The sequence below is a fragment of the Notothenia coriiceps genome, unplaced genomic scaffold (assembly GCF_000735185.1).
Source record: "Notothenia coriiceps isolate Sejong01 unplaced genomic scaffold, NC01 NC01_scaffold00018999, whole genome shotgun sequence".
NCBI classification, from domain to species: Eukaryota; Metazoa; Chordata; class Actinopteri; order Perciformes; family Nototheniidae; genus Notothenia; species Notothenia coriiceps.
The window spans coordinates 2,419,727-2,432,809 of NW_011351700.1; the positions used below are offsets into that span (position 1 = coordinate 2,419,727).

The following is a 13,083-nucleotide window of genomic DNA, read 5'->3' on the forward strand; positions in this document are numbered from 1 at the left end:
ACACACACACACACACACACACACACACACACACACACACACACACACACACACACACACACACACACACACACACACACACACACACTTCTCCGCCTCATTCTGTTTTCATTTACTCGTTCGTTATCTGACCAGCTTCAATCTTGTAGGCTACTCACTTTGTTTCTTGTAGCCCTCGAAAGGGTTTTGGAGGTTGATGCCTCGGTGAACGTGAGTTGAATGGCTTTCTTGTCCGCAGCAGCAGAAAGCATTTTCGAATGTTTGAATGAATCAAAGTGGGTCGTCACCGTCGATTTTCTCTTATGCTCCAACACACAGTTGCACGGGGTGCAGAATAGTTTCCCCCCACTGTTTGCCCGGTATTTTTTCTTTCTCTATCGTGTGAGCTCCACACGTTCACTCTATACAGTGTTGTTTACATTCTGTGATGCGCGAGCTGATGACGTCACGTCAAGACGAGTTAACTTTTTCTTTCCCTCAACTTTGTGTGGAAAAATGCGGGGATTATGCGCCTTTTAAAAATCTGCGCCATTTTGCTGATTATGCGGTAAATTCTGCGATCGCATAATGGCGTTTTTCTGGAGGGTCTATTTATTGTCATGTGTGCATAGCTACAGTAGTTATGTCGATGAAACTCTTAGGTCACAGGCTCAACACAACACAATAAAACGAATAAAATAGTAAATAAATACAAATACAATAGAAAATAAGTAGTGGCATAAGCTTGATTGATTGAAGTCTAGTGGAGCCAAAACACATTATGAAGCCGAACGTTCACTCTGAAAAAGATTGTTTTAAAGAGTTGTCTCACTTTGAAATGACATGTATCACAATGTAGCTCACGTTCTACAAAAAGTCTGTGGAATCTCAAATATTACGGCCGCATGTGGCAAACAATCTTCCACAAGCTGTTGTCGCAAAGTTGGAAGCTCAAACATATGACATCAATTGGAGCAGCCTAAAAAAAAAACAGCATATGAACAGGGGTTTCGAAAAACCAATAAAAACTGTCTTGAAAGATGAATTTGCAGTTAAATAAAAAATGTAACCCTTGTTGAAAGATCAAAGTCACTCTTTATCACTTCACCATGTTACTTTGCATGAAAACAGCAATGTCTCTTCATTAAATGTCTGAGGGTTTAAAAGCCTTGCAAACTGAAGTCATCATCGTGTCAGACTGCCTGGACTTTCACCTGTGAAGGAAACCAATGACCATAAAAAAAGAAACGGTGTGAGAAGTTGAGCAGCTCGTGGAAACTCTCCTCTCTTCTCAGGAATAAAGCAAGCTGCGCAAACATCCCATCATGCAAAGCTGGAGAGGAGAGACAGCAGGACGTCAAGGTCCGAGAAACAGGTGGGGGGGGGGGACTGTGGCTGAAACAAAGAAAGACAGATTTAAGAAAGAAGAGTCAGCAGGTTTTCATGTACCTCGTCATGCACCGATAGCTTGTTTCCCAGAAAGACTTAGACACGCCTTCAATCTATGTGAAACTCTCAGATTGTAAAGGCAGGTATCTTATCACCAGATTTATGTGACATGGCATTCAAGCATCCGTCTGACTGTGTCCGAGTCCTGTACATTTAGTGAGCGTTTGTTGGCTATAAGTTTACTCTGTTCTTTCTTTTACTCCACTCTGCCATGCTGTTCCTATTATATTCCTATTAGATGAAGCTCAGGGTGTGTGATCCGCCTCCAGGCCTTTCTCTGTCAAACAGCACGTCACTCTCACTGTTCTCAGAGCGAAGAACACAGGTCAGATAAGATAATGTTATTAAAACATCCTGCTATAATACAAAGTTTATTTCAAACCTTTAACATCTCTTTTTACCAAACAAAATGCATTGTCTCTTGAAATTCAAACCGCAAAAGATACATTTGTAATGCAATAAGTGAAGATTTGAGTGAAGTAAAGGGTGCAACATATCCTGATGAAATGTCTGGGAACTATAAGTACATGGAGGAATAAGATGGAAAGTACATGGGCCTTAAAAGTGAACTGTAGATGAGTAAACGTGTGGATGAAAACCCAGACGTAGAAATGATTTATGTCCTCTTGTTAGTATTTTCATTACAGTTTCGTCTGCCAAGCTCCGGCTCAGGGACAGACAGGAAATATAAAACTGACTTTAAAAACGGAGTTTCTCTCTCACTGAAAACAAAACTGCACTATGACGAAGAAGAGCATGTCTCTCTGTTTGTGAGTTTTCTTTCACACACACACACAAACCGAAACACACACACGCACGCACACACGCACACACACACACACACACACACACACACACACACACACACACACACACACACACACACACACACAGTGTGTGTGTGTGTTAGAGGGTTCCTCTTTTTGAGTTCAGTATGAGGACCGTTTTTCATTGCACATCCCCAGGAATATTTTCAGTAGCATGTGTGTCTATGTTCATGTGTCATAGTCTACACCATGTCCTAATATTGTGTCAACTGTTTATACATTTCCCATTTAAAAAGAAGCAGGAATCTCCATGTGTGTCTGTGTGAATTCAGCTATAAGAAAATACAGCTCACTACTGCTCACTGTGGGCCAGTCATTACAGACTCGTGCTGTGCAATCACTTTCATTTCACTGTGTTCCAAGCCTCGTCTCCCATATTAAAAACACTCAGTTAAAGCATGTAGCCCCTCTCACAAAGGCCCGTCTAACTGGTTTAAGAATTTGGCCCCATATCAGTGGAGGCTACGCTTGAACGCACCATTCTTGGAGTAAAGTTTGTTCAGATGCTCAGAACTTTATAGCGAGGGTCCAAACCGAAAATGTAAAAAGATACCAAGTACTTTGCGATACTGGCTGAATTCGCAGCACAAGAAATACAGGACATTCATATTTGATTAAACAAAGGATTCATTTAAAACATTCAGGGTTTAAACACTTTATTAAATATCAATTAACATTTGGAACAAGTTTGTCTAAACAATTAACTGAATGTGTTAGTGTCAGACAGTGTAAAACAGATGGTTCAAATAACCCTGAAGCTACTTAAGATATTCAGTGATGATGTTAGTGAGCAATATAATAATTAATGAGTGGTCATATAGTTTTGGTCTTTAAAAATGGTCTTTAATATAACTTTTATTTAATGAGGGCAGTTAATATCTTCTTCTTCACTGCTGCAATCTGTTACATTGTGCCTTCTTCCTCTGTTTCTGTTTGGCTCCTCTTCACTGACACATCACTCCACATAGTCTTTTTGTTCGATGCTCCCATGTCACTCCCCCTTCTCTTTTTGTGAATTATACATTAAAAACCATTTGAAATTGATATACTCCAAACATCTAGTGCCAGCAAATATGCGTCACACAAGCCTCTGGCCTCAGTCTGTCTTTCTCTGTCTTTATGTCTGTCTCTCCTACACTCACGCCTCCTTTCTTCTCTGTCTGTCTCACCACTTGTTATGTGGATCCCATTTCAGTCATCTCACTTTTATCTCCCTACCATTTTCATTGTCTTTTATTTGAGAACCCCAGCTATTTAATTCTGCTCCATCCTCATCCACAATGTCCCACCTATCTCTGCTGACTGTATTCCCCCATCTGTCCTCCTCCTCCTCCACTCCAGTCATCTCTAAAAGTAATCTCCTCCCACCTCCTAGTGTCCCCGTGGGGGGAGCCAGGGAGAGACAGAGAGGGAACAAGAGGAGATGAGATGGGGGCCGGAGACATGGAGATATGATTGGGCTGGAGAAACCCCCTGGTGTCAGAAATTCACCTGCAGAAAGTCCCTGCTTCCCCCGCTTTCCTCATCTGTATTCACAGTCTCTCCTCCTCCTCTTCTCTCCCCCTGCATCATGCTTCCTCACCTCTCTCCCTTGCTTCCTCACCTCTCTCCCTCACTTCCTCTTTCTCTCTGTCTCCCTTCCTAACTACCTCTCTGCCTCCCCCTCTCTGTCCTTCTGTGTCTCTTATCATCCTGCATTGCTCCACCTGCCCTGTGGTGCAGCACTGACAATCAGAACTCTACACACATACACCGAGGCACACACACACACACCACACACACACACACACACACACACACACACACACACACACACACACACACACACACACACACACACACACACACACACACACACACTTACAGATTTACAGAATTACGCACACACAGGGTGACACACACCCACCACTTCCGGCAGCCCCCCTCCCTCCCTCCCTCTCTCTTTCTCTCACACCTCTCCACTGCAGACACGAAATATTCTACAACCCCTGGTGTGCCAGTGCTTCATCAAGAGACACTGCTGGCACTACATCAAAACAGTACACTGCATTTAAAGTTTTAAACACAATTTGGCTTCATAATAACAATCCGATAACATGTATAAATGGAAATACAGAGAAAGAGTTAATGATTGGAATAAGAGGTTAATATCGGTAATAATTTAATTATTGATGATAATTATGAACAACATGCCATCTTGGTATAAGTTTATATGGCAAGTGTTTTACATAAAATATGAAATTCAAGTAATAGACAACAGCAATAAAATGAGACAATACAAAACCAAATATGTTTACAATTTAATAGATTGTACAATTATCTGAATAGCCACATTTAACTTTCTCGGTTGCCTGCCTGCTTTGTGATTTGTGTATTGTGCAAGTTAGAAGGAAGTAACTTCTATTACTGTAACAAGTAATCCACACACACTGTAGACATATCTGATTATGCCAAAGAAGTGAGCCATCCAGCACCTTGGATGAATAATTTAGTGAACCGATGTGTAAGGAAAAAGAGGAGGTTTGGCTCTGGAAGAAGAATCATTTGTTGGAGATTTATACGAAGGACACAAGACTCTGCCCCTTTAATTTTGTGTTGCTAGGGAAATGAAGGTGTTTACTCTAGCATCAGCCACACCGATGATGTCTGCCTGAACTCTCCACGCAGCCCCCTCATATGCGCACACACACACACACACACACACACACACACACACACACACACACACACACACACACACACACACACACACACACACACACACACACACACACGAACACACTACTGAGTCGTTCTGTATATTTCTGTCATTTTTTTCTGCAGTCCCCGCAATTCCCTTTCTCATTAAATGTGTCAGTTGACATCCAAGTCATGTGTAGAAGATGAGAGGAGATGTGATAACGTGGATATGTTGCAGTTCAGTCATATACATAACTTCGATGGAAAATAAATTGGGAGCAAGTTTGTTGCTGGGCCAATACAGAGAGTTATAGTTTACCTACTGTAAAAAAGAGATTAGTAATCAATCCTGACATCTAGTGGCTCTGTGTGAAATTGAGGGTGTATTTGTATGTAGGATATCTGTCTGTTTCTTTATATAAGACATTTAAGCCCCCTTCCCTCGGTCCTCATGTAGGTCAAGGCATACGTAACAATTACATAACTAACGTATATTGTCAAATTTCAACAAAACAATTTATTCAAACTTATAGACTTGAATATGATGCTATTAGGGCAAGCAATAAGAACTGCTACAATACAACCAAATAAGCCTTGTGCAAGATTAAAACCCAAGATTCACAATCACTAACCACAATTTTCTCAAATAAGTTGCATAAAGAGATTTGGTGGAAAAAATATCTATATGTTAAAGGATTTCCGTTGAAAAAAATGAACATGAAGCAAATTGAATTGAATTGACATTTAATGATCTTATTAGTAATGGTAAACAATTAAATCCTTGATTTGTATATACAGATTACAGAAAATTATCCATAAACAGTACGCGCGATCCAAAGTACTACATTACCCAGCAGCCCTTGGCTGCAACGTCACCTGGTGGATCTGTTTGGCCTGGCGGGGCCACCGTACTTGTTGTGTTTTTGTTTCAGTGAAAGCAAAGATGGCGAACGAACTGGACAGAGTGCGAATCTCAGCTGCGGAACTCCGAGCTGAAGCGTCGAATTCAATCAATATTGATGACTGTCAGAAAGGTGAGAGGCAGTGAACTTGATACTTTGAAGGAACACACTCCTGAAAAAGTCGATAGATTTAACCGAAAAAGTATCCCGAGTTAGCTGGAAGTAGCCTACGGAGTTGCTAAGTTTGTAACCAGCTAATGTTGTTAGCTAGCTAGCTGTATGCCTCTCCGTTCTTTGGTCCGTTTTAAACGCCCCCTCCAACATCGGATAATTTATGTGCGACTGTTGTCACGATTTAACCACGTTTCTTTTATTTCTTCGTACTGATTTTACATTAAACAATGTATACTTTAAGAACACTAGTCAAAGGGATGTTACGGTAATATTTGAATGTAACATAAACGTTAAATGGCGAAACCACAGATAAAGCTCAACTATTCTGTTTTTTAAACGTTAGGGATTTAGCTGACGTCATCCAATCATTACTGTTACGTTTTTTCGAAAAAGCGAACGAAAGTTGTATTTGTAAACCTAATAGTTAAAACAGTGATATTTGTTTCTAATGTTGAGGTACGTTTATTTGTTACTATGCATTTCCCATGTCCACTTTTTTCACTTGTCCACCCAGGGAATGCTTTCTGGTATTTTTGTATGGTATTTTCTGTTGATAAAACGCTGTGAAAAGAAAACAGTTCATCATGTTTAATAAATTCGATGTTAAATTGGTGGGGATATTGTGTCACTACAATATTTAAGGTTAAAAAACTAAACAAAAACGTTATTCTAATAACATAATGATATAATTGTGTCTTAGGTAAGGTGCTAACAAACATCAAAAAAGTGTACTGCTGTTTTTTTTAACTAAACTGAAAGTGCTTTCCCCCACAGGATTTGTTGACAAAATACAAAAATATATCAACTTTATATTTTAATACCCATACTCACACTACTTTTTTTCTGTGTTTTTTTCTTCTGTAGAGGAGCAACAAGAGTATCACGTACACAAGCAGCAAAGGAAGCGGGAAGGAAAGCACCCTCGCCCTGAACTGCAGCGCTACCAGCCAGTAGCTGGAAATGGAAGGTGTCACCGTGACGATGAGGAGGGAGAAACTAGTGGCCCTCTGTCCGCTGATTCCCATGATGAACCACCACAGAGTGAGAAAAAGGTTGAAAAAGCTTTAGAGAGACATGGGTGCACAGACAGTGGGGCGGTCACCGACAAAAGGGAAGAAGACAGGAAGAGAGGGGATGGTAGTAACACTCAGAACTGTAGAAAAGGCAACAGCTCCCAGCCTAAAGCAGAAGCAAATCAAGAGAAAGTTTCTGTTGAAGATGACAAAGACCACCAGGAACCCGTTGGAGCTGCTAGGGCAACACGAAAAGCTCGAAAACCAGACCGAGAATTGTATCAACCCGGGAGCCGAAGAAGCATCCAGGGAAAAGACTGTGGAGTTGGAAAAGAGCAGGATAAGCCTCCACCTAGCAATAACGGGCAGAAAAGTGAGCCAGAGTCCCAGATAAGTACAGGAGAAAAAGAGGAGAACCAAAAAACTTGTTTACAGGAGCAGGAAGGGGGAAATAAAGAAGTAACGGTTAAACCGGATAACATCAAATTGCCTAAATCCACTGAAACAAACCGAAAGCAAGGAGGCCGAGATGTGGGAAAAAACACATTACCCTCAAACGCTACGGTGGACAAAATTACTAGCAAAATTGACAAACTTAGCATGAAAGAAAAGGTGGGATGTGACAGCCAAGTCATTGACGAGTTAAGTTGCGAGAGAGGAGAAACATCTTCCAAGGAAAAGAGAGGCCAAGGTAGAGGAACAAAAGAGGAGGAGGAAAAGGTAGAAATGAAAAGGGAGAAAGGAAACCGCAACCGAAGGGGAGAAGATAAGGAAAGGGAGACTAATCCAGATTCCAGACGAGGGAAAGAGGAAGCAGGCAGTCGAGGAAAGGTTGACCGGGGGGGGAAAGCTGAGAAGGAAAGAGACAAGAGAGCACCAGACGCAGACAAGGATAATAAAGCAGGAGAGCCGCACCAAAGCAAAGGAAGAGAGAATCGCAGAGAAAGCAAAAGAGGAGACAACAACAACAACAACCGCTCAAGAGATGCTGAAAACGATGCTAAAACAGAAAGAAACACAGACAGGGCAGTGGAAGGAGGCGATAGAAACAAATCCAATGCAAACGGCACGACGGCAACCTCAAAGCGCTATTCCAAGTCAGATATTCGCCGCTCACGGAATCGCACTTACAGCAGCAGCTCAGCCAGCAGCGTGACCAGCCTGGATGGCCCTCGAGTAAGGATGGATGTGGAGCGTACCAAGTGGCCTCACTCTGAGCCTAAGCACAAAGAGGGGGTTGCTACAAGCGGAGCGGGACGGAGAAATCATTTAAAAAGCTGGACAACCAATGGGGAATCATCCACAGAGTCAATGGAAGGGAGTGAGATGAGTGACAAAGCAGAAGAGAGGAAAAGAAGAGGTGGAAGGGAAGAACTAAGTGCTGAGAGGCGGAGGGTAGAGAGGAGCAAACCAAAGGGGACCAGAGGGGGAGATAGGGGAATCCTTAGGGTCTCTCTAGAAAAACTGCCAGGTACCCCATCACATGTTGCCGTACCACAACATCGCACGCCAGGCTTGGTTCCCCGGGGCAGAGGGGGGGGTATCCTGATACTTCCTGCTCGCACAGACATCTCTAACTCTCCTGAGGTCGGGCAGAGGCTTCTTTTTGGTGGTATCAGGGGAGGGGCAGCCGCCAGAAGTAGAGGAGGCCGAGGAGGAGAAGCGAGGCGACTCTGGGATCCAAACAACCCCGACCAGAAGCCAGCTCTTACCGCGACCCAGTCCTCGCAGCATTCACCTCGCCAGCAGCCTGTATATCTTCAGACAGGGGCTGCAATTGGTCAACTTCACTTCCTGGACACAGACGACGAGATGGCAGGAAGTCCTCCGGTGGCGCAGGGTGATCACTTTCGAGCCCAGCAGGTCGCTGCCATGGCCTTTTACAAATTCCAAAACTCTGACAACCCTTACGGCCACCCCGTGCCGGCCAGCAACTCACACAGTCCTGGCAGCACCGCCAGCTATGCATACCCTTATCAAATGGGACCCTACCAAATGGCTCCCGCTAATGGTATGTACCCTGTGGGTCAATTCTGTGGGAGTTACAAGGGAGCAGGGTATCCCCAGCCTGTTGCAGGAGGTAGTTTGACATCGGAAGAGGTGGAGCAACAAGCCAGAGTGGAGCTGGGGAGGATGCTGAGGGCTGCGGACGCACAGGAGCTTCAGCTCAGCAACCTGCTGTCCCGGGACAGAGTGAGTGCTGAGGGACTGGAGCGCATGGCCCAGCTCAGGTGAGGATTTTGAGTAACAGCTGTGTATTTTTCTATATTTTAGTTTTCGCTTACTTGTTACGCTTTCAGGTTATTGTCCCTAATAATTAGTAGTCGACTTATTGAAAGAGCACTGTCCTGATCTGCCCTCCTGTTTTTCTAGAGCTGACATTTTGGGGCTCTATGAGCAGGTCCTCCTGACAGACATCGACTACTCTGACTCGCAGAACGTGGATCAAGCTCTGTGGAAGAATGTCTTTTACCAGGTCATAGAGCGCTTCCGGCAGCTCCTCAAAGACCCCGCCTATGACAACACACCTCATGTAAAGAACATGCTGCTCACACTGCTCGATGAGGTAAGAATGATGTGGGGGAATCAGTCAGGGGGAAATGAAGAGGTTATTGCAAGGGGGGCAGTTTGGATGTGTGTGTCTTGCATTGAACACCTGTTTGCAGGATTCATTACCCTGCTAGAGAAGTCAATACAAATGCTAATAGTGTCTTTGGGCACTTTATTGGGTATTGTTAGTAGAAACTAGATCAGTAAACCCAGAACTAGTACTGTATTATTTAGAAGATGCAACACACACAGTGCATTTGAAACATTTGTATCCAAAACAGTTTTTACATCCTTGTGTTCACTGTCTGCTTTCCAGGGGGCCCTTTTCTTCGACGCGCTGCTACAGAAGCTGCAGACGGTGTACCAGTTTAAGTTACAGGATTACATGGATGGGATAGCTATCAGGGCTCGGCCGTTGCGTAAAACGGTACGGCTATACTCTTTTGACTCATTATGTGATTGCACAATAAGCTGCTTGCTAGTTGTGAATTGTGAAACTGAACATTGCATCTCGTCAATTGTTAAACAATTCTGATGTGTTTCTGTCTTCTTCAGGTGAAGTATGCACTTATCAGTGCTCAGCGCTGCATGATTTGTCAGGGCGATATAGCGCGTTACCGGGAACAGGCCAGTGACTCGGCAAACTACGGCAAGGCTCGCAGGTAATGGCTTTAAACATTTGATGTGCATTGGTTGGTTATGATTATGTTGTTTTTTGCCGTGGGGCAATTTTTGTACACCTATTGAATTATTAAGTAAAATTGTATTCAGTCCTGATTATTTTGGACAGACTTTGTACAAATCTCTATCTCTGACAGCTTTGTAAACTTGCTTAAAAGAGAACCTTATGATTTAAAGTGGACGCAGAATATTTCTAAAAGGCTAAATCTTCCATAACGTTTCTTTGATGGCATCTCATGACTACACCTCTCCATTTTCTGTATAGCTGGTACCTGAAGGCCCAGCAGATCGCCCCCAAAAATGGACGACCATATAACCAGCTGGCCCTGCTGGCCGTTTATACAGTAAGTGATGTCGTTTGAGAAGGAATGAAAATGTTGAATATTTGGGCAAACACTTATTCGCTGCTTTAATCAAATACATTAGGCTTCTTACGTCTGTGTCTTTCTTAAAGCATAATTGAACAATACGTGATGGTCCTCTCGCACCCTCCAACTATGTGTCCTTCCTGAAGGATCCCTCCCTCCTCTGACTCTCTTCCCATCTCTCTCACATACAGAACAGGAAGTTGGATGCTGTGTATTATTACATGCGCAGCTTGGCAGTCTCCAACCCCATCCTGACTGCAAAGGAGAGCCTGATGAGTCTCTTTGAAGAAGCCAAGCGCAAGGTTAGACTCAAAATGAAGTAATTAACTTGAAACATATGGTACTCCTTTTGGGCCCAAAAAAAAGCAGGCAGCGCAAGTGCTTCTTGTTTACAGATTTTTGTTTCTGCAGATCGAGCAGCTTGAGCGAAGGAGGAGACCGGAGCACGAAGGAGGCTCCAGGGGCCCGGCAGTTAAAGGAAGAGGGCGAGGGGAGGATGGAGCCCGCGTGGAGATCTGGATTCGCCCCAGCGGACAGGCGGCGACCCCGTCCTCTCTGAGAGGCGGCAGTGAATCCAGCAGAGACTCGGAACAGGACGGAGAGCTGGGCAGTCTCAGCGCTAGTGATGTAAGATCCCTTTCTTTCTTTTGCACTCTCTCATATGCACACACACACACACACACACACACACACACACACACACACCAACCCACACACACACAAACCGAAACACACACACACACACACACACACACACACACACACACACACACACACACACACACACACACACACACAGTCTCATGTGCCTCTTCATGTGTGCACTCAGGACACTGGTCTCTTTGAGCATATTCTTGACGGGTATTTTCCCAAGTCACAAGGGCCTGCAGACGTCTCCAATGTTTCATAGATGATTTCATATCCCCCTCTCTTCTTCATAATTCAGTTTATTGTTTCCTCTGCTTTTATTCCATCCTCTCATTCAGTATGTCGTCTACGTTTATTTCTTCTGAGGCTCATTTTGTTCTGCTTTTGTTGTTTCATTTTTTTCTTTCAATATGTCCTGTGGCTTTCAGTTCTGTTTAGTCATCTTTTAGTTTTCATTTCCCCTCCTTTGTTCAAGTATAGTTTAGACCAGCGACTCAATTTCGTCGCGGGCCACATTCGCATTATGGTTGCACTTAAAGGGTCGGTTGTAACTTTAAGACTATATAAAAATACATATATAAATGTATATTGTATAATGTATTATATTACAGCCTCCCTACACATAACACTTGTACAAACTAGCCCCGACTACTAGACGTTCGTACACGCCAACGACCGGGTCATCACTTCCCCGACACGACTTCCGTCGCAGAATTTGAGGTCCGTCCTTGTGCCCAACCGGTAAGGCCCCTTCCCTTTGCAGGTAAGACATTTCCGCTGGGTGGTTCCCCTGTAAATCCTCTGGTGTGTGCCTTCCCTTATCTGTGTTCTGTCACCTTGTTTTTCTCTCTTCACTAGAGCGAAGGGTTTGCCGAGTCCCAAGTCAATCCACCTTAAATTCTCCGACTTAATGCTACCTCCCTGCCAGGCTGGAACGGTCGCGGGTGAAACCACTTCTCGAAAGGCCTACACTACGTCTTTCGAGTCTTACCTCGCGCCGCTCACACATCGACCCCAGCCTCCCTTTTTCTCTCCCTTCCCGGTCTTCCCTTGTAGAAAATCGTTGTCCACATCATACACATCCCAAATGTTGGACATGTCGTGTACTTTAGTACTTTGGGTACACAAGTAGTTCACGTAAGGCTCTCTAAATCTTGTTACCCCCCTGTCCTCCTTTACATGACTTTCCGCTAAACTCCAACCTTTCTCGTCTCCTGTGTGTATGTATACGGAGAACGCGTTGTCTTGGAATGTGCCTGTCTTATCGCACATTATCCTTCGCGGCTTTTGTGTTTTACTTTAACAAGTTTATTCTTCCACTTACTGCTCCAATTCTCTCAGATTGGTCCCCACAGGTTTGAGTTCCCGGGCCCCCGGTCTAGGCCGGCGCTGAAGGTACAAATACGCCCGGGGTGTTCTCGAACCGTTTCTTCATATTACAAAATAATATGCACAATCTATTAGAGCTCCCAAATCGTACCACACATTCGTTGGGTATTCTGATGCTACAGGGTGTTACGTAGAGTTTATACGGAAAAAAACAAAGAGTCTTAACGCCTGAAAACAGAGGAAGCTTTTCATACTGAAAAAGAATCCCTTAAAAATAATGGAAAGAGTATTTACCAATGAAAAAGGGGGTTTACTGAGAATACAGAAAAACTAAGAAAAGCGGGTCTTAACACCGAAAGAAAAATTTAGTAAAACACTGTAAGAGTGACTTCCTCTTGAACGTTTAATAAACGGGATCTGAAGACGAAAAGTCTGTATCAATTAATACTTCAATTAATAGGGATAGACTATTATTAGGTTGCGT

The 13,083-nt window shown here is 43.6% G+C and overlaps 2 protein-coding genes across 2 annotated transcripts in view; one reads left to right on the forward strand and one right to left on the reverse strand.

Moving 5' to 3' along the window:
* The window catches only part of rtn4rl1a (reticulon 4 receptor-like 1a), a 202,686-nt gene that overhangs the window by 133,711 nt on the left and 55,892 nt on the right, over positions 1-13,083 (reverse strand). The window lies entirely within an intron of this gene.
* On the forward strand, positions 5,860-12,167 carry LOC104951498 (telomerase-binding protein EST1A-like). The gene is made up of 9 exons (XM_010778160.1): positions 5,860-5,968; positions 6,875-9,254; positions 9,397-9,589; positions 9,890-10,000; positions 10,129-10,235; positions 10,520-10,598; positions 10,814-10,924; positions 11,034-11,249; positions 12,129-12,167. The coding sequence occupies exons 1-9, from the start codon at positions 5,878-5,880 to the stop codon at positions 12,165-12,167; spliced, it is 3,327 nt and encodes a 1,108-aa protein (XP_010776462.1). The 5' UTR covers positions 5,860-5,877.

Coding starts and splice junctions, on each gene's coding strand:
- LOC104951498 (XM_010778160.1), top strand. CDS start 5,878: ATGGCGAACGAACTGGACAGAGTGCGAATCTCAGCTGCGGAACTCCGA. Junction 10,925..11,033: donor TTGAAGAAGCCAAGCGCAAG/GTTAGACTCAAA, acceptor TTGTTTCTGCAG/ATCGAGCAGCTTGAGCGAAG. Junction 11,250..12,128: donor GCAGTCTCAGCGCTAGTGAT/GTAAGATCCCTT, acceptor TCTCTTCACTAG/AGCGAAGGGTTTGCCGAGTC.